The sequence below is a fragment of the Physeter macrocephalus genome, chromosome 12, assembly GCF_002837175.3.
Source record: "Physeter macrocephalus isolate SW-GA chromosome 12, ASM283717v5, whole genome shotgun sequence".
Taxonomy (NCBI): domain Eukaryota; kingdom Metazoa; phylum Chordata; class Mammalia; order Artiodactyla; family Physeteridae; genus Physeter; species Physeter macrocephalus.
The window spans coordinates 19318902-19339671 of record NC_041225.1 but is presented as its reverse complement, the minus strand read 5'-3'; the positions used below and the strand labels follow the sequence as shown (position 1 = coordinate 19339671).

The 20770-nt window shown below is 41.4% G+C and overlaps 1 protein-coding gene and 1 non-coding gene across 2 annotated transcripts in view; both read left to right on the top strand.

The window, feature by feature from the left end:
• The window catches only part of RNF149 (ring finger protein 149), a 24135-nt gene extending 8365 nt beyond the window's left edge, over positions 1-15770 (top strand). Inside the window, exons 2-7 of the mRNA XM_024116578.3 lie at positions 2011-2261; positions 4509-4577; positions 7125-7207; positions 9428-9524; positions 12760-12958; positions 15642-15770. Of these exons, the coding sequence (XP_023972346.1) occupies positions 2011-2261; positions 4509-4577; positions 7125-7207; positions 9428-9524; positions 12760-12958; positions 15642-15685 (743 nt within the window). The 3' untranslated portion in view covers positions 15686-15770. The remainder of the gene's footprint in view (positions 1-2010; positions 2262-4508; positions 4578-7124; positions 7208-9427; positions 9525-12759; positions 12959-15641) is intronic.
• Positions 15771-17879: 2109 nt separating this feature from the next.
• LOC112062376 (small nucleolar RNA SNORD89) lies at positions 17880-17993 on the top strand. The gene has a single exon (XR_002890692.1). It is a non-coding gene; the product is annotated as a small nucleolar RNA SNORD89 (small nucleolar RNA).
• Positions 17994-20770: the final 2777 nt, after the last annotated feature.

The window sequence follows — 20770 nt, the reverse complement described above, 5'->3', positions numbered from 1 at the left end:
CTGGCTCAGCGGCCATGGCTCACGGGCCCAGCCGCTCCGCGGCATGTGGGATCTTCCCGGACCGGGGCACGAACCCGTGTCCCCTGCCTCGGCAGGTGGACTCTCAACCACTGCGCCACCAGGGAAGCCCGGCAGACGGGTTCTTAACCACTGCACCACCAGGGAAGTCCCATTGATGGACATTTAGGCTGTGATAGCAAAATTTTAGAAAAAACACTGGCAATAAATATCTTTATGGATTCCTCCTGTGTACATACATAAGTATATCTGTGGAATTAGTTTCTTGGATCTGGAATTGCTGGGTCAGGGAGACATGTGCATTTAAAAACTTTTAGTAGCTGTTGCTCTCCATACCGGGTTGTAATAATTCACTCCCCCAGCAAGAGTGCCCGTTTGTACTTGCTCTTGCTGATATGGTGTATCAGACTTTTTGATGTTTGCTGATCTTTTAGGTGTGTTTTCATTTGTACCATGACTTTTCATATGTTTAAATCCTTTCTGGGGGGAGTGATCGCTAATATGTACAGGATTTCTTTTGGGGGTGATGAAAATGTTATGGAATTAGGTAGTGGTGACGGTTGCACAGCCTTTGTGAATATACTAAAAACCATTTAATTGTACACTTATTTAAAAGAATGAATTTTATGGCATGTGAATTATATGTCATAAAGATGCTGGGGTTTTTTCTTAAAACCCATTTGTTTTCTGCAAACTGACTTAATTTTCTTTGTTTTTCTGTTGCTCTTTTTCTTATAGGAAATTAGCTTTTTGTTTTTGTTATATTCCATGTATTTTTTCCCCATTGACCAGTTGCTGTTTTGATCTTGAGTCCTTGATTTTCCTCTCTTTTAGCCAGTGCAGAAAATTTTTGTTTTTATATAATTGGTTAGTTGCTCAAATCTTTTTTTTTTTTTTTTAAGAAGTTTCGAGGTGATTTTTCACACTTGGAAAGGTTTTCCTTCAATATTACTTATTTTTTAATTCCCATGTTTCTTCTGGCTCTTCTCTGTTTTCTCTTTTTTATATATTTAAATCTTGGATTTGGTTAGAATTTATTTTGGCTTAAGTTGCAAAGAAGGGATGCAGCTTTTTTAGCCTCAGGTGATACTCAGTTGCACCCACACTGTTTTTTTAAAAAAATAATCCATTTTACCCCATTGATTTGAAATTCCACTTTTATCATTTACTGAATTCTGTTATGTATTTGGGTCGTTTCTGGGCTTCTTGTTCTGCACCATTCTGGATGTCTTCATATGCTACTACCACACTGTTTTAATTACTTTGACAACAAAGGCTAGTCCAGGTTTTACTGTTTACAAAGTTTTCCTGATTGTTATTTATTATTTTTCCCCTGAATGAGCTTTAGAAGCAGAATCTTTAAGGTTTTTAAAATCCCATTGATAATTTAAGAAATTAATTTATAGATTCATGTAAAATTGGCCATTTTATCCCTTTTTTATTTCTCTTATTTTTTTGTCTTATGTCTGCTGATGTTCTCAGAACAAGATGAAATAATATCGAACATAGTGGAACTTCTCTGATTGCCTCCCTGAGTTAATGGGTGTGCTTAGGCATTCGTATTAATAGTCACCAGTTGAAATTGGTCTGTGTGGTTCTTATGGTTCTTATGTGGTTCTTTTTGCTACCATGCTTGGTTCTGTTACCTTAGAAATACTTTTAAGATTTCTTTTTATTTTTTTCAATCTGCTGTGGAGCATTTTAAATGTCATTGATGTTACTTTTGCTCTTTAAAGGTTTGGGGGTAGAACTCACCTGTGAAACTGAACGGGGGGTGGGGACGGCTCTTGCTTTCTAGGGGGTAGTTCTTAGTGATTTATTCTACTTCTTATGCAATCAGTGTTTTCTCCTTGGAGACCAGTGTTGGTAACTTGGGTTTTCCTAGAAAGTTACCCGTTTTATCACAGTTTTTGGTTGTATGTGCATGGAGCCATACTTTCTCTGTATCGTACTTTGTGTTCTTCTTATTGATTCCTTTGTTCTTTCCTACAGGAACAGGAAATATAGTAGTCATTATGGTTAGCTACCCCAAAGGAAGAGAAATTGTGGATCTGGTGCAGAAAGACATTCCGGTCACAATGACCATAGGGCTCGGCACCCGGCACGTCCAGGAGTTCATCAGCGGTCAGTCCGTGGTGTTCGTGGCCATCGCCTTCATCACCATGATGATTATCTCATTAGCCTGGCTAATATTTTACTATATACAGCGCTTCCTATACACTGGCTCACAGTTTGGAAGTCAGGTAATTGTCTCTCTTTAACTTTGCTTTTTAAAAGATAGTTTGTAAATATTTCCTATATATATTGCTTGAAATTACTGGACAGTATTCTTAATTTCATTATCACTCACAATATTTAAGTATTAATATGGGTTTTTTTTAAAATAAATTTATTTTTGTTCATTTTTGGCTGCGTTGGGTTTTCGTTGTTGCGCGCGGGCTTTCTCTAGTTGCGGCGAGCGGGGGCTACTCTTTGTTGCGGTGCGCGGGCTTCTCATTGCGGTGGCTTCCCTTGTTGTGGAGCACGGGCTCTAGGCGCATGGACTTCAGTAGTTGTGGCTCGTGGGCTCAGTAGTTGTGGCTCGCAGGCTCTAGAGCACAGGCTCAGTAGTTGTGGCACACGGGCTTAGTTGCTCCGCGGCATGTGGGATCTTCCTGGACCAGGGCTTGAACCCAGGTCCCCTGCATTGGCAGGCGCATTCTTAACCACTGCACCACCACGCCAGGGAAGCCCGTGGGGGCGGGGGGGTTGAAATAAGTTTTAAATTAGAATATATTAAACTTTCTGTTCTGTGGGAAATCGGGTCATGTTTCACTCCTGCAGAGACCCTCTGTCCTTCCCAGATGTAAAGGGATGACAAAAAAGCAAGGCATGAGGTGGGGGGACCTGGTTCTGTGTTTCGAAAGAGAACGGGCCTCTCCATGGTGGAGCCGTGTTCAGAGCCATTTATCTGCAGAGACACTCGTTCAGTAACAGGGGAGAGCAGGGCCCTCTGGCTTCCCCACTCACCTGTTGTCATGAGAACCGCCCCCTTCCTGGCTCTGCAGGCAGTAGGTGGTCATTTCTGGGTCATCTTCCACCTCCGACTAGGAAGCCTCTGCCCTTTTAGGGACGTTAGCAGATGAGTGTATGGGGCCCCCTCCTCAGCTGACGACGTTCTTACCAGTAATTAAACATACGCTTGGTTTCTTCTAAAAGGGAACCTCTCGCACTGCTGGTGGGAATGTAAAGTGATACAGCCACTATGGAGAGCAGTATGGAGGTTCCTTAAAAACCTAAAAATAGAACTACCACACGACCCAGCAATCCCACTACTGGGCATATACCCTGAGAACACCATAATTCAAAAAGAGGCATGTATCACAGTGTTCACTGCACCTCTATTTACAATAGCCAGGACATGGAAGCAACCTAAGTGTCCATCAGCAGATGATTGGATAAAGAAGATGTGGCACATATATACAATGGAATATTACTCAGTCATAAAAAGAAACGAAATTGAGTTATTTGTAGTGAGGTGGATGGACCTAGAGTCTGTCATACAGAGTGAAGTAAGTCAGAAAGAGAAAAACAAATACCGTATGCTAACACATATATATGGAATCTAAACACGGGGAGGGGGAAGGGTAAGCTGGGACGAAGTGAGAGAGTGGCATGGACATATATACACTACCAAATGTAAAATAGATAGCTAGTGGGAAGCTGCCGCATAGCACAGGGAGATCAGCTATGTGGTTTGTGACCACCTCGAGGGGTGGGATAGGGAGGGTGGGAGGGAGACGCAAGAAGGAAGAGATATGGGGATGTATGTACATGTATAGCTGATTCACTTTGTTATAAAGCAGAAACTAACACACCATTGTAAAGCAATTACACTCCAATAAAGATGTTTAAAAAAAAGGTTTCTTCTTCAGACATGGAGTTGAAAATAAGTTTTGTTGAGCAACAAAACAGCTCTTAAGTTAACATTTGGCTGTTGTGTACATTAGGACTTCAGTGGTAATGTCTTCTTTTTAAATTTCTTTTGTCTATTTATTTTTGGCTGCATTGGGTCTTTGCTGCTGCGCGCGGGCTTTCTCTAGTTGCGGCAAGTGGCGGCTACTCTTGGTTGTGGTGCATGGGCTTCTCATTGCGGTGGTTTCTCTCATTGCAGAGCATGGTCTCTAGGCGCGTGGGCTCACTAGTTGTGGCTCGTGGGCTCTAGAGCGCAGGCTCGGTAGTTGTGGCGCACGGGCTTAGTTGCTCCGCGGCATGTGGGGTCTTCCCGGACCAGGGCTCGAACCCGTGTCCCCTGCATTAGCAGGCGGATTCTTAACCACTGCACCACCAGGGAAGCCCTTCAGTGGTAATTTCTTAAAATTAGTTTCATTGTAGTCATCCAACTTTGCTTTTTAAATGAAATTTTTGCACAGCTGCTTATATTATAATATATGAATTTTTAAAATAGTGACTTAAAATTTTCAATAATAAGAATGTTTTTCCTCCCTAAGAGCCATAGAAAAGAAACAAAGAAACTTATCGGGCAGCTTCCTCTTCATACTGTAAAGCATGGAGAAAAGGTAATATTTTCATAGTTTTTGTTTGTTTGAATTAAACTGAAAACTCAGTTCCTCAGTCACACTGGCTACATGTCAGTTGCTCAGGTGGCCGCATTGGCTGGACAGTGCCCACACGTCCATCCTCCACCTGTCGGTCAGACACAGGTAACTCTGAAGAAGCTCTGGTCTCTACCGGAGACCCTGAAGCTTAAATCCATCTCCATTAAATCTCATACTCCCTGTCCATTCTCTCTGAGACTCCGTTAATTACAGGGAGAAAATACAGGGATTTGTGGAGAAGGGGAGAAAAGACGTTTTTAAAACTTTTTTGAGAAGAAACGTTTCACATGGCCAAAAGACTTTTAAAAGGCCAAAATCGTACCAGAGTTCAGAAGCATTTTTGGACTAGGACAAATCCTAACGAAATCTCAGAACCTCAGGTTCTTAGAGGATAGATTCCTTAAAGGAAAACAGCTGCTAATGCAGGAATAGTTATTCTCTTAATGGTCCGTTTACTCTGCTGGGAAATGATGATGGCTGTGTTGACATAGATAGCTATGGGTTGGTTCCATTGTTTGGACTTTCGTTTTATCTCCCTGAGTTGTTGAGATTTAGTCCATGCCAACCCCCCAGTCTCCGCTCCCCTGTAAGTGCATTTGGGTCCACATCTCCTCCTCTGACCTACTTAAAGGATTAAAGCTTCAGAATAACACTCATTAAATTTATAGACCTTTGATTTTAAAACTTTGGAATCTGATATTAATGGTTCATGTGGAATAGGTAACATATTCTACTCTTGGAATTGTATCGTTTGCTGCATTCTTGCCCGAATGCCTTACGTTATAATAACAGTGAATTTTCATAGTTGGTGCAAGGTCCTGCTTTCTTTCCATGTAGATGTATTAAACAGGAAAAGTTAAAAAAAAAATTCCCATCTCATGGGAAGATTAACATCTGATTTACAAATCACGAGGGTCCCTGGGGAGAGAGTCCAGCAAATGACTGGGACAGACTGCATTCGACTGGCAGCTCCATGACAAGCATGGAGTTTTATGTTCCTCTTGAAATGTGTCTTCTACTCTCTGTGGCAGGAAATCTGTCCTTAAATATGAGAACACATAGATTTATATGTGTGTAATTTACTGCATGGAGTCTTTGAGAACATAAATTAATTGATATCATCCTCTTCGTGTACAGAACATTTTTGAAAATAGGCTTCTATGGACTGTTTTTTGAAAGTTGTCAGCAATAATGGTTAAAAAAAAAAAAAGATCCATAAATGGCCCATGAGGTACACACGTGGGTTTTCTGACAATTTTACATTTTAAACTTGTACAGAAAAATACTGTGTTTTTTCTTAAATCTACACCTTGTCCAGTTCTGGAGACTGTATTTGTTTTCTAGTTTTTCTTTTCTTGTGGACTTGATCACAGTAATGTATAAGCTTGTAAACCATTAGGGAAATAATTATTTCATCATCCTTGCATGGCATGTGAAAAAAGGTGATAATGTATAGTTGCAACATACAATTGTAAGTGCTGTTACAAAGTTAATTTTAATACAATCTTTGATAGCAGTATCTACATGTAAAATCAGTTTTTACTGCTTGCTTGTTAACACGTGACCCACGTGGCTAAAGATATTTTTAAAGAATTCCATGATGACTGTGAAGCTGTGTCCCATAAAATTAACTTGCTAAAGTTGCAGACACTGATTGGTAGCTCCTGAATCCCCATCCCAGAGTCCTGGGAGAGAGAGTCTCATTGGCCTGTTTTGGGTCAGGTGATCAGCCTGGCCATGCCTACTTTGGTTGATGGGCTGAAGCCAGGTGGGTATGTCCAGGGCGTACCCAGGGAAGTGGGGGAAGGGCTGACACCACCAAAAAGGTCTGTGACCCACAGATTCTCAGAAGTTGAAATTTTGTCACAAGACCGCTTCTTCCCCAGCAGTATTTGTTCCTTTTTACCTTTATTAACTTGGTATATGAAAAAGGTAACTTGTTAAAATTTACCGTTCTTTTTTTGCTAGTGAGGTGAATACATTCAGATATTTAGCTATTTGCATTTTCTAATCTGTAAGTTATAACTCTGTTCTTTCACAAATTCTAATGAAAGTGCTTTTGTTTTGTGTTTTTAATGATTCCAGGAAACAAGTAGCTAATTAGATATTCATTCTCTTCGTTTTACATTTGAAAAATAATGTATTTTATTATAAGAAAGCAGGCATTTGCATTTCTACAGCCCTTAAAATAGGAGCACTAAAAAAAGTGAGCAGTAGCCTAGAATTTAAACATAATTCGTATCTGATTAGGTAGCTGATGAAATTTTTTCTTTTTCAGCCAAATTCTTTAAAAAAAAAAAAATCCCTTGATAGTGGTAAAAATAAATACCAAGTAGAAATTATCTGTGTTTAAATTCAGGATGTACCAATGTAGAGTAGAATTCATCATTGTTTTACCCAGGTTGTAGTGAGTTTTGGTTTGGTTTTGTTTTTGTTGTTGTAGTGAGTTTTACCAAGCGTATACTGTATACTAAGGATATAGTAAATTTTTTCCTCTTCTTTCTACAGGGAATTGATGTTGATGCTGAAAGTTGTGCAGTGTGTATTGAAAATTTTAAAGGAAAGGATGTTATCAGAATCCTGCCATGCAAGTACGTTCTCTTACTTCCTGAGATGTTAAAAATTACTGACAAGTTTCAGGTTTCTGACCAAAGAGTGAACATGTTTTTCATGATACGAAGACCTTGCTCTCAGGTGATACCTTGTGATCATCTCACCTTTTAGAAAAGAAGCTCGAGTCTTCAAGGCTCGTCCTGTATTGTTTTACTTTAAAATTGCTTTGCTTGGAGACTTTAGGTGACCGTTAAGACCTATTATGTCCTTTTGTCATAGATTGGCTTTTAGTCTTTTAAGCAAGGCTTCATTAGGGTCCTGGGAATCTAAACTATACATTGAGCGATTTGGATAGGTGAAGGCCCTGGGGGTGAGGGCCAGGGGCAGCCAGCCGATGTGGCTCCGGCTTTGCTGGTTTTTTTACTTTTAAATATTTTAATACTTAATGTTTTGAACTAGTGAGCATTTTCCCAGACATTTATTAGAAATGTTATTTTTAAAGACATTTCCTGGTTATGTATCTTTGTCTATTATTTTCTACCGAGATTCCTTTTTTCTTAGATTTGGCTCTGCTGTTACTTGCACCCTGGGTTTGGGTTCTTTTGGGGGTTGTGTGAAATAAATATTCCTCCCTTATTTCATTAATTTATTTTCTTTAGCAACAGGAAGTTATGTTTCCTTTTTAATAATGAGATACTTTGTTAACTTTTTTAAAAAATTGCTTTGTTAGCAGAAAGGTGTACAAAGATTACGTTTTAAAGCTGGTCAATTTTAATTATACTTCCCACCTATTAGAAGCAGGTCACAAGTTAAAATATAATTATGTCTTGCTTTATGTTTGCAAAGTGTTTTTGTGTATATCCCAGTACTTTATAGCAGATTAAGTTCTCAGGAGCTCTGTAGAGGAAATGAAGGAATTAGGATCAGAATAACAAAACTGATTTTCCTGCATGAAGGTGGTGAACTTAAATCTACAGGCATTTACATGGGTTGGTGTGGTGGATACTCAATGAATTGGGGTCAGTGTCGGGTGATGGTGTCCTGTAGAAAATTATTAAGATAGAGAAGAATTTTTACTCTAGGCGGGCTTAGGGCACGTGCTTGTGACTTGGATGTCATACAGTGAGCAGCCTGAGGCCGATTTCCTTTTATAGGAAATCCAGATACTCCTGAAGGCCGAACTGGGATTTGCACTGGAGCTTCATAAACAGACGAGTATACATGTGCGCATGTCCTGGTCTCCTTCATGGGGTTTCATTCCGTCCACCCCCGTTTTCTCCTATGATTTATATCAACAAATTTCCGAATAAAGCCCACGTGTTGGTTTTGTTTGTTCAGAATGATTCCAGTGGGTCAGTTTCAGTTTGAGGATGGAAAGGTCACAAGACAAGCTGGACTGGACCATGTTCTGTCCTTACATGCTGTGATTTTTAACTGCACTGGCAGATTTCCCTTTGAAGGAAAGGTCTTCAGACAGTGACGACAGTAATAATAATGGAAAATTACTGAGGGTTTATTGTGCCCAGCACCCTTGTAACCACATCACACGTTTGCTCCTCAGAACAGCTGCAGGGTAGGTGCAGAGTGGCCTCAGGATCTAGTTCAAAGTCACAGCATCAGGACGCACAGCTGGTGTCTGAGCCTGATCTGTGTGGCTCTGATACCCACAGCTGCTTGCTTACCTGCAGTACAGGTAGAAAATGTAGATTCATCACACAGGAGGGGAAGTTAGCCAATGAGGACAGTCAGTAAAAGGAGAAAATTCATATGTGGTTTTTCTTTTTTTGATTCTGAAAGCGATATGTTCATTCTAGAAAAATGTAGATGCTACAAAAATATATAAGACAAAAAAATAAGTGTTTTTTTAGCCTGCAAGCCAAAGATGACTTGTTAATATTTTGTTGTATTTCCATTGGAGTCCTCTCAGATACTATCAGTTTAGTATTAGTTTGTTTCTATCAGTTTACTCTTGGGTTACTTAGGCCACGTTTATTCCCAAATAAAAATACATCCTAGCATGATGTGAAAATAAACCATGTTATTTTTGTGCAGCAAAGGGGGTATTTCCCTCTACATGCCAGATTCTATTTAACGTGGAAAAATAGGATAGATGACAACCTAGGGTAAATGGATAGACTGGAATGTTGATTTGACGGCATTTAACTTGTAATGAGAAGATGAGTTGGTGGAATGTGTTGTTTCCTTTATAAGATATAAACATTTATTTTAAAACATTAACACATACTTAATTTTTTTAGGCATATTTTTCATAGAATATGCATTGACCCATGGCTTTTGGATCACCGAACGTGTCCAATGTGTAAACTTGATGTCATCAAAGCCCTGGGATATTGGGTTTGTTACATTTTTGTTTATATTCAATCTCTGCTCCCCCGTTCTCCCTGAGTGATTCGATTCTGTTCCTGACCAGAGGCGGGAGTGGACTAAATGCTCCTTCTAGTATCCTGGTGGTTCCTGAAGAAATTTTCCTCTTTATTAAAAGTGAATTCTTAAGACATTCCCCAAAATCAGTGAACTAAATTTGTGATTACAGAGTAATATGCTAGGTGTTTCCTTAGAGTTTGTACTTAGAGTGGTATCTTTGATAGATGTCGGTGTGATACACTGCAGGGTGTATAGATGCTAGTCAGTGTCACATAAACAAGAATTATTATAAAATGTTTGAAACGGAAGGAGCCTCGTGCACAGGTGCACATTTTACATACGAGGAAGCTAAAGCCCATATGTCTTGACACCAGCTCTCCCGATACTTGGGTTTCAGAGTCAAGATGCTGCGGGGAAATTTATCCTGCACCAAACGTGCTCCATCACTTTGTGATACTGAGATGGTCGTAGACCTTCCTCAGAAAATAGAGACGGGAGGGCAGAGGGAAAGAGAGCGTGTCAGGGTAGCCATGCGCTGATGCCTTACACGAGTTATTACATTGACCTTTCCAGCCCCTATGGGAGGGAAGCGCTGTGACTCTCCTTATTTTACTAACTAGAAACTCGAGCTCAGAGAGAAGTAGCTCACCTAAGGTCACACGGGGAGGTAATAGGGAATCAGCTTTCAGGTGCAAGCTTGCTTAATTCCAGTGTCCAAGCTCTAAACTACCCTCCTACCCAAAAGAGGGGAGGGACATAGATGGGAAAAAAAACCCAGATCTTCCTAGATTGTTACATTTTTAGAAGAGTCTTCCTATAATCTATTAATGTCTCAAGATATTCTTGATTAAATACAGTTTTGAAACAGATCTTTGAAAGAAGTAATTTAAGTATCAAATATATTTTTCTTGTTGCTAAACAGAGGTTTTTGCAGCGTTTATTACAGAGGTAGAAACTACAAAGAGATTTTTTTATTATGATAATGATTTTATGTGACTTAAAGCCATAACAGCCTTCAAGACTGCAGGCCCCCTTCGGAGTATTTTTCATTTTCTAGTTCAGCGTATCTTCAAAAGAGAGCTGAGGGACCAGGCACTGCCTTAATAACCAGTGTGATTTTCTGTGAATTATAATTTTCAAGTGTGAGTTCCAGAGGCCTCACCGTAGGTACACGGAGGGGGAGGCAGCAGGACTGTCTTGTTGGAAATTCATCTGCCTGGATGTCTGGAAAATGTGCCTTTGCTGTAGAATTTCTAACATTCGTTGGTGCGTAGTCTTGGTAACTGGCAGCTCTCCCCAGCGTGGAGGCTCACCCCCGACTGCCTCACGCCTTCCTGGACCGCATTTGGAACAGTAGAACCCAGGGAGCGAGACAGGTGTTTTCTTGGCAGTTTTCCTTCTTCGTCTTTTCCTCTCGTAGATACAGTCTGAAGCGTCAGTCAGTCATTTTAAACCTCTTTTCATTTCTAAACCTTTGTGCAAAAGGCATTTCACTGACCTTAGCATTGAGACTTTAATCCTCGTGAGTTTTGCTTTTGGAAATAAATGTGTATGTTTTGTGTGTTAAAAATCAAGACTCTTCATTTTATATCAGGTTGGATTGCTTTCAGAATGTTAAGAAAGCTAGAATATGTGTCCCCAGAAAGCTTGCTTGCTTTTTTGAAGAAACCTACAGTAACTTTAAATCAAACTTAAGAAATTAATTTGTCTTGCCTTTAACTTTTTTTTTAATCCTTTGACAAATCTGCCATTTTCTTTGGGCCCATTGGCCCCTCCTGCGTTGGACTGTGGAGATAGTTATGACTCTCGTATGGGAACTAGTTCTCTTTTCCAAGAAAATGACCACGGTGAGAGCGGCTTTGCTGTGCCTCCTGTCCCTGTCGTGTTTGCTCGCTCACGGGGCGCAGGCATTCATCAGGGGAGTGATGTGTGTAAGGTGCTGGGTCTGAACTTGGCTCCAGGGAGATGAAGGGATAAGACTCAGCCCCCCTGCTCGCAGGCTCCTGGGGGACTCTGCTTTCTGGACTGGAGGGTGGGAGCCGGGCCTGCAGCCCACCCGCTGGCAGGGGGGCTTGTTGGAAGAGTGGGCACAGAGGAAGGCAGCCTGACCCTGCCCGCTGCATGGGGGAAGGGACAGGGAGGGGTTTTTAGAGGCGCGTCCGAGCTGCGTGTTCAAGGGTCAGTGTATCGCAGGGAGTGACCAGGTAGGGTTTGGCACGGGCAGGTAGTTCAGGCTGGCAGCTATTTAGACAAGTACCTGGAAGAACAGACGAGGGTGGGCTGTGCGGCAGTGCGGATGCTACGGCAGCTCAACAGGATTTGTCGGTCGGTGCGTCACGAGTCTGTTCTGGGGCTGGTCGGTTGCCTGTGAGAAGGCAGGGGGCCACGTGGTGCCCGGGAGTGGGGAGAGGGTTCCAGAACACGTGTGGAGCCGGCAGTGCGGGCGGCAGGGCTGTGCGCTGCCCTCAGCCTGAGCCAGGGTTCGCAGGAACGCCCCCCAACGCACACACCTTCGGCCGGTCACTTCGCAGCAGCTTCGGCCCTCACGACACAGCTTTGACCCTGGCGTGAATCAAGAAAGGTTTCTGGACGCGGCCCCTGAACTTTGAGACTCGACGCGGTGACGCTTGTAGAGTCTCCCGCTCTGACTTTCATGACCTCCTTTTCTTCTTTGAAGCAGCAAACGGGGAAGCGAGGCAGACTGGCGGCAGTGGGTAGACGCCCTTTCTGTAAGGACGGAGCAGAACTGGTTATCTTTAAGTGAACGCAGCTACAGCCTGCAGCCCTGCGCTGCTCGCAACCTGCTCGTCTCCGCAGCCCTGGCCCCTGGCCGCCATTGGGGCGGAGTCATTCGAGCTCAGGGCCCCAGCCTTAGTGAAGAGCGCCCAGCCAGGCTGTTCAGAAAGGCAGGAAAGTGCGTTTGTGACGGAGCTCCACTTTCTGTCGATAAATAGTTTAAACGGTGCCATCGTTTGTCTCAAGGGGAAAAATGGTTCTTAGAGGAAAAGGGTCTGTGGGTCTTGAAAGGCTGCTTATTGAAGAGTGTGCTCATTTTCTGGTGATGCTACGTAAAGACGACACCGATGTGCCTTTTTGCCGTGTTGTGTATACAAGTAAATATTTTGTATGAATTATGAGCAAAAGATGATAGACAAGCCTGATCGTGTTACTGAGAAAAGGTGTTTTCTTTGCTCTAACTCTCAAGGGAGAGCTTGAGGACGTGCAGGAGACGCCCGCCCCAGAATCGCCCCCCGGGGGCGTTTCGACTGCAGATCTGAGTCTTACTTTACCAGATGGTGACAGAAGCGACGCGGGCAGCTCATCACTGCCCACCACCAGCGACTCCACGCCGCCTTGCGAGGCCAGTTTTAAAGAGGATGCAGGTGAAAACACGGCCTTGCTGGGTGAGTCTTTTGCAGGTTCTCAAACAAAATGATGTTATCAGTGGTTGAAAGAAGGTGAAGAAATACATAAGGTGCAGAAAAGCATAAAGGAAGAATGATAACCATAACCTCACACCTGCAAATACCATTTTAACATTTCCATAAATATATTTCAGATGTTTTTTCTGTGTTTAAGGATGGGGAGAATGTCATTCATGTGCCGTTAGGTGACCTTTTTGGTTGGTTTGTTTGTTTTAATTTTTGGCTGCCTTGGGTCTTCATTGCTGTGCGCGGGCCTTTCTCTAGCTGCGGTGAGCGGGGGCTACTCTTACGTGCAGTGCGCGGGCTTCTCTCTGCAGCGGCTTCTCTTGTTGCAGAGCACGGGCTCTAGTTGCGTGGGCTTCAGTAGTTGTGGCACGTGGGCTCAGTAGTTGTGGCATGCGGGCTCAGTAGTTGTGGTGCACGGGCCTAGTTGCTCCGCAGCATGTGGGATCTTCCCGGACCAGGGCTCGAACCCGTGTCCCCTGCATTGGCAGGCGGATTCCTAACCACTGCGCCACCAGGGAAGCCCAGGTGACCTGTTTTTTCCTCTTAATGTGTGAAGCTCTTTCTGTATCAGTAGACGAGACACATGATTTGGTACAGCTGCGTAGTATTACATTTTGGATTCACTGTCATTTCTGTAAACCACGTCCTGCTGATGGACTTCTGTCATCAGTAACACTGAAATCATTTTGTGTATACATTTACCACCTGCCTGTAAAATAATGAATTGCATTGTTTTAAATTACTGATGCAATTATCTTTTTTTCATATTTGTTGGTTATTTATATTTCTTTTCTGAGTTGCCCATTATTTCATCCTTAGCTTCTTTTTCTATGGAGAACTAATTTTTCATATTGATTCTAAGAGCTCTTGGTCTTTGATTTTTATCTGGTCTAGCTTCTCATTCTTTCATGGTTCTTTCTGCCTTTGACGGCATGCTAACTTAGGAAAATCTGACTCATCTGAGGGTTATTAATTTAAATTTTACTGACATTTGTGGCATTGTATTTTACATTTAAATCTTTAATCCGCATTGTTTAAGGGGAGATTTAACTAACCTATTTTCCCCAAATGTTTAACCACTTGTCCATTGTTTAGTGTTAATTACTTGTGAATAATATGTTTTGATATTTGAAAGGCAAGGCAAATTCCTTCATCTTTATTCTTTTTAAAAAAAGAATTCTGAACTATTCTTCATTTTTTAAGATTAATCTTAAAATCAACTTGCCATGTGTAAGAAACTCCCATGAGAATTTTTATTATAGTTGAATTAATTTATACGCCATTTTAACTGGGAAGAATTGATGCTTCTAATTTTGAATTTTGCCATCCTGGAAGAGGAAGCATATTTTTCCAAATCAGTAGTATTCAAACTGAATCAGTTTGTCTTTTTTGCCCATTTTTAGAATCTGGGAGGCAAAGACAAAAATATGAGAACTTAAGTTTTAAACCAGTACCAGAGGAAGAAAGAAGGCGTTGTGTAAGAAAAGGGGAGAATGAATTTCAGAGAACGAGGAAGTGGAAAGGTGGATTGTGTAGGAGTTCTCCTAACCAGCTCTCCTGCTGGGACTCTGCCTTGTGAGGCAGAGAGTTCCATTTATAAATGTTTGTAAATGGTTCTTGTTTTTAGGAATTCCATTGCTTTGTGCCTAAGTGCATATACCATTGTTATTTTTTTTTTTACCATTGCCTTCAGGCTCCAGAAAGGAAACGAAATTTGTTTCCTTTAGTACTTGACTACCCTCGAGATATTTCAGGACAGGTAAAACTCTTATCCTAAACTAAATTTCCAAGTATTTGTTCAGGTAATTCATAATTCGTTCAGGTAATTTGACAGGTAATTTATATGTTAATGTTCTTTCTACCCTATAATTGGATCGTTTGAGAACTACTGGAAAAAATCAATTCTTTTAAGCAGACATTAGTACTTTAGTGTAGTGTTAGTACTTTAGTATAATGTCTGCTTATAATTATATTAGTATAATTAGCATAATGTAGCTTTACTCGTAGCTGAGCTAACATTTGCTCAGGAGCGCCTAGGAAATGGATGCGGGGGTTGGTAACGGTAGCCCACTCCCTGGAAGGACGCGTCTGCCCGAGGGGGCTCCCCTTGTCTGCTTGACCTCAGGTCTGATTGAGGAAGTATCGTGTCACTGTAAGAAACCTTTTGTGCTGAAATTATCTTGTACTCCTCTTCCTAGTAATATCCAACTGGATTCGAAGGCCGGTTTGAACCTCTCTGTGCCTCAATTTCCAGTCTCTAGATTGGGGATAATACCATACTTGTCTCTAGCTCGTAGGGTCTCTATTGCCCAGTAAATGCTAGCTGCTGTTTTCATGCGTGGTGACACCATTGCTGTGTGTTTGAAAACACACTCTAATTAATCCCACCAGCTCAGCCTGTGTCTTTTCTATAGCACCATGCTGACCACATGAATACTGATTAGGCTAATGCCAGAAAACCTCTCATGCTGTATGTGAGGAGGGTGTTTATATATTTTCTTGACTGTCTGGAATAGGTTGTCGTTTTTCCATGTAAGTTTTATTTAAAATTTTCCGTAATTTGTTTCTTGAACTATGATCTCCCAATCTAACAGTGTTTATGTAATTAAAGTTCAGAATATACCAACCAACGCTGGCTTTTGTTGCTTTGTTTCAGAGCCCAGCAGGAGTGACCCTCAGTGTGAAGGACCTGTCTCCTAGCGTATAACCTGCCGGCAGTGTCACGGACAGAGCTTGGGCTTGAATTAAAGGACATTTTATTTTTTTTACTTTAGCACATAGTTTGTATATGTGAAAATAATGTACATTCTTTTACCTTTCAGGTTCTGGTTTGATATACAAAGGGCTCTAAGATACTTTATTCTTAAAGAGAATTTCTGATTAGTCTTCATATATTTATCTACTAAAATGTATCATAAGATTAATCCTTTCTTCTCAAGGATGGTTCTAGACTAAGCACATTGAATTCAGACTAGTTGAAACGGAGTTGTGTGATTATATTCAGCAGTTGATCACATGAGTTTCCCTGGAGGACAGACTTTTTTAGAACATTAAACCTGTAAATGTGATGAGAGAAATCTATCGCTTCCTTGCACCTCTGTACTATAGAGAGATTTCCAAACCTTAGAGCACTTTCATTGTTGTTTTTTATTTGGAGTTATGGGAAAAGCACTGGTTGACTTTAGGATTTGCATTTCTCCCTTTCATTACCAATTTCTTCTAACCTTGATGGGGAGGAAAGTTTTGTCCATTTTTTTTCCTATACAAATAAAAAAAGCTACGATTCCGTATTGTGCACGAGCGTGAAATTCTTCATTGCTTGTTAAAGAAATGGAGTAGACGGCCTCTGACATGGCGTTTTTGGGGGTAAATGATGAATATACTGATTCCAACTGCAGTGTAATCTTTACAATTATAAAGGGTGGTAGATGGGGACTTCTCATTGCTGTTGTAACAAAATAAACAAGTAACCAGTTTTCTTGATTAATTTGAACGCAGACTTAATGGCGGTGACCTTGTTTAATCTCTCTTTACTCTTGTTTGCTGTTCTTCCTTGGCAGTGGAGGTGGAGGGAGTGGGCTGTTCAAGCTTTCGGGGGCCGCTTTCTCAATTGATAGAGCGATTAAACAGACACACACACCCTGTCTGTTCTCACTTCTTCGAGGTGGAAGTCAAGGATGAGGAAGAGATTTTTTTTTTTAGAACTTGAGATTGTAGCCCTTTGTCGTTTCCAAACGAACTAGTATGGAATACTAGTTACTGTGTGTATCTTTGTGGGTAAAAATAAATGTTTATTAAGAATATATAATGTTTTTAATTTAAATAATTTATTTTTATAGCTGTATCTAAGATGTAAAGTTTATATAGCTTAGTTTTTTCAAACTACTTACTACACTTTGACTCCAGCCACTCAGTGAAATACTAGGTGAGTAAACAGTGTTTACCAAACGAAGTGAACGGAGGCCGGTTGCCATGTGAGGAGCTGTTGGAATAGAAGTTGTCTTGCTTTGAGCTCTCATTTCAACAGACAGCCTCAGCAGGTTTCCATAATGGCAATTATCTTTGAAATCTGCCTTCTGTGGTGCATTGTGGATAGGAAAATATGTCCTTGATTTTATGCTGAGTAGACTGTTTGCTCTTTGTATTTTAACACACACAGTAGGGGAAGATGCTTCAATTCTTCCCAGTAGCCAATGAAGCTGACTTTTAAAAAGAATACTGTGACAGATCAAGGTAAATTGTTTTTGATGATTATGGAAGTGTGAGTTCTTAATCAGTGGCTGTCAGCTAGAGCTTTCCTTAATTCAGAAGTTTGAACCCTAAGTTATAAATAGAAGAGATTGGAAAAATTATAATACTCATCTCGAGAAACACAAGTCTTTTAACAGCAGATAAAGAAATTAGCAAGAGAAGACAAAACTCTTCAGTACTTCAAAAGGAAAATGTTTCCTTTGATATGCTTTTCTTAGGTGGAAATAAACATGATAAAGGGTCAGATATTACTAGAATTTTTGCTGAAATAGAAAGTTGATAAAATGCTGGGAATCTGGGGTATGTCAATGAAGAAAGATTAGTAAATGAGAGATGTAGTTAAGGTTATTTTTGGCAGTAATCAGTTTCCTTCTGACAATTGTCGATGTAGAGACAGTATTTTTTCTTTTTAACTGAGAGCTTCAGGCAGCGCGTGGAGGAGGGCAGCGTACCCATGGATGTGAACACCCCGCAGGCTGTTGCCTGCCATGCTGCTTCCGGGCTTCCCATGAGAAAGCCACGACGCCCAGAGGGGAGGTGTACACAGAGCACCTGGAGCAGGTAATAGCTCCTCGCATGCTGTCCTTTTAGGGATGTTGAATCTGCAGAGCCTCTCCTGAAAGACTGCTGCCTCCCTGTAGTTACTGAGGAATGATGACACTAAAAGGCCGAATTGCAGTGTGTCCCTCAGCAGTTGGCTCTCTGTGGGCACACGGTGACAAAACTTCCCGAAGCGAACCTCTGGTCTGACCTCAGTAACGTCAGGGCAAGATTTCCAAGATAGGCCTTTCCAGCGAGCTCAGATATTTTTCAGAAAAGATAATCAGTGAACCCTAGGGCAACTTCGGGCCTTGAACATGCAGTAAGTACCTCTCTACATGCTTTCTGATATACTTGCTGAATCAAAGACCACTAGAATCATGAAAACAATTAACAACAGTAATAGACCTTCAGGAACCGGGTGTGTTTTTACTTGGACACAACACCCAGCGTAACCAGATTCCCCAGTAAGATAGCTTAGTTTGGCTACAGTCTCCTTTTGAGCACATTAAAGTTGATGTGGCTCAGTGAGGGCTGAGGTTAAGTCAGCACGCATACATCGCTAACTAGAAGCTGAGGTAATGACATGTTTTAGTCAAAAGCATTTCTTTGGGCCCACCGTAAGCCCTGCTTTGAGATTTACAGAGCATGGGACGTTGGCCTGAACCAGAGCTCGTCTTGTGTGGCACACGCTGTGCTTCTGTGACGCAACAACCAACCAGAAAAGCCACCTACGCTTTTCCCAGTTAATTCTGTTTTTGAAGTTTTTTTGGTTTGTTTTTGTTTTTTGTTGTTGTTTTTGAAGTTTTAAAAACACTTATAAGCATTTCATTCATCAAAAATACTAGTACTTGTATTACTGGTTATGAAAGTGAAACATCTACAATGTCATCATCAGCCATGCAGCTAGAGATCTGCCCTTGTTCCAAAAGCAAAGTATAAAATAAGTTGTAAATCAGAAAAAGTATTTGCACTGCATTTGTTTAAAATTAGTACAAGAAAAGGTCAATGCATTCTTTTTGATGAGTTGTAGGCTTGTGTATTAAGGGCTAAAGAGACACTTGGGAACACTAGTACTTTCTGTTGGGCTGCTTACAGTTATTGAATCCCAGGATTATGGAAGTCCTTTCCTCAGGGATTGTCCTCGTAAGAACAGTAGTGATTGCATAAAAATAAAAGACAGATACAAAAGGAAATTAGCAAAATCTCTTGGTGCAGGAATTTTAACAACTATGTAAAAAGTTCTTCCCATGCGTTAATTTTCCATTTTAACCCTTAAAATATTTTAGGGATATCGCCCTAATATCATTTAAAATAGGTATGTGATCCACCGTTCACCATGGGAATGTGAATCATCACAAAATGCAAAATACAGTAGTACATGCTACTTAAAATTTATGAAGGTGTATCTGTATTCTATAAGAATAAAAATTGAGTGATACCATTTCCTTAGTTATTTAATGAAATAATACTGTTAAAAAGAGGTATCTGAAATAGTTAAATATTAGGATTGCAAAGACTTTTTTGAACTTTCTACCCTAAGATGTCATCTTCTTAACAGTTCTTCTTGCTGTCTTCTTTTTAACAGGTAATTTGAAGATATTAAAGCTACAACAAATTGGAACTGAAAGTCCAGAGAATTCAAGGTGTGGTTTTCAAAAAACATGACAGTTAAACTGAACTCGTTCGATGACACTTAAAAGTTGACTGCAGTTTACTGAATCCCAGGATTATTGTTTCTTTTATTTCAGGTAAACTTTCTTCTACTTTTAAATATGTTTAATGAAGAACTTTTTGCTGGTGGTGTAACTGTGTATCTTTTTTTTTTTTAATGTTCTCTCAATAAAATTACTATTCTTTGTAAGCTATTATTTATTTAAAATAAATGTGAAAACCTTTCCTCCGTCAAGTAAACACCAGCACTGTAGTCTGGAAACGGTGCACAGTGGTCTGTCTTTAGTCACAAGCCGTGTCTGCAGATCTGCCCACAGAAGCACACCTGCAGCTCCAAATCAGTGTGTGTAGCCCGTCTGCGGCGGCTCGTGGACACCCCGGGGGCAGTGACCGTGCTGAGCTGCTGGCACGCGCGCTGCCAGGTGACGCTGTCCTCTAGTTTCAGCTCAGACTGTCAACAGGTGTCCTTTTGTGGCCTACGTAGTCCCACATTTCCGGAATGTTGTGCTGCTTGTCGGTGATTTCAGTTTGGCACGGACCCCAGGCACAGCGCTGTCGCGGTACCTCACCGAGAAAACGCATGTTCGGTGAGCTGCGTGCGTGCGTGCGTCCCGGGGCTGCCGGCCGGGAGGCTCAGCGTTACCAGGAATCAGCAGGGCCTGGAGCCGGAGGTGGGGAGGCTCGCGGCAAAGCGTGGTCGAAACTTCGCCCGGTCCAGAGAGTATCTGAATAATGAACTGTTTCTTTGCCCGGTGCTAACATGCAAAACGGTGATGCCGGCCGTTAGGTGCGGAGAGAAGTCAACTGCCATCGTTTAGATGTCTGAAGGTGCACCTGTTATACCAGTTTGGGTCCTTATTTCCTTGAAGCAAATATATTTATAAATCCCTGCCCTTCATAAGAATAACTAAGCTAAAATTTCTCATAAATCTAAAGAGTACTGTTTTGCCAACGTTACAGGTGGGAATTTGTACTCATCTTAAAACCCCTCGGCTTGGTATCCTTTAACTTTTGCTAAGGGTTGGATTGGAAGGTGATTCCCGTTCCTATGAAGAATATGCTTTGAAAGTACCTCAGCAGATGGGGAGTTTCATGACGTCTTCGAGTGAAAAATACATCAGAGTTATTAAAAATACATCAGAGTTCATAGGAAACTTTCATGTAAGGCACTGCTGTCCAGAGTTCAGTGAAGGGTTAAAGAGCCCACAGAACGCCACGGGAAGGGCACAGAGCCCACTCGGCGAGCAGCCGTGCAGCGCGGCCCCCGCGCCGTCCTCCTGCTGAAGTACCGACGCTCTTCTGACGGGAGAGAAGGCCCAG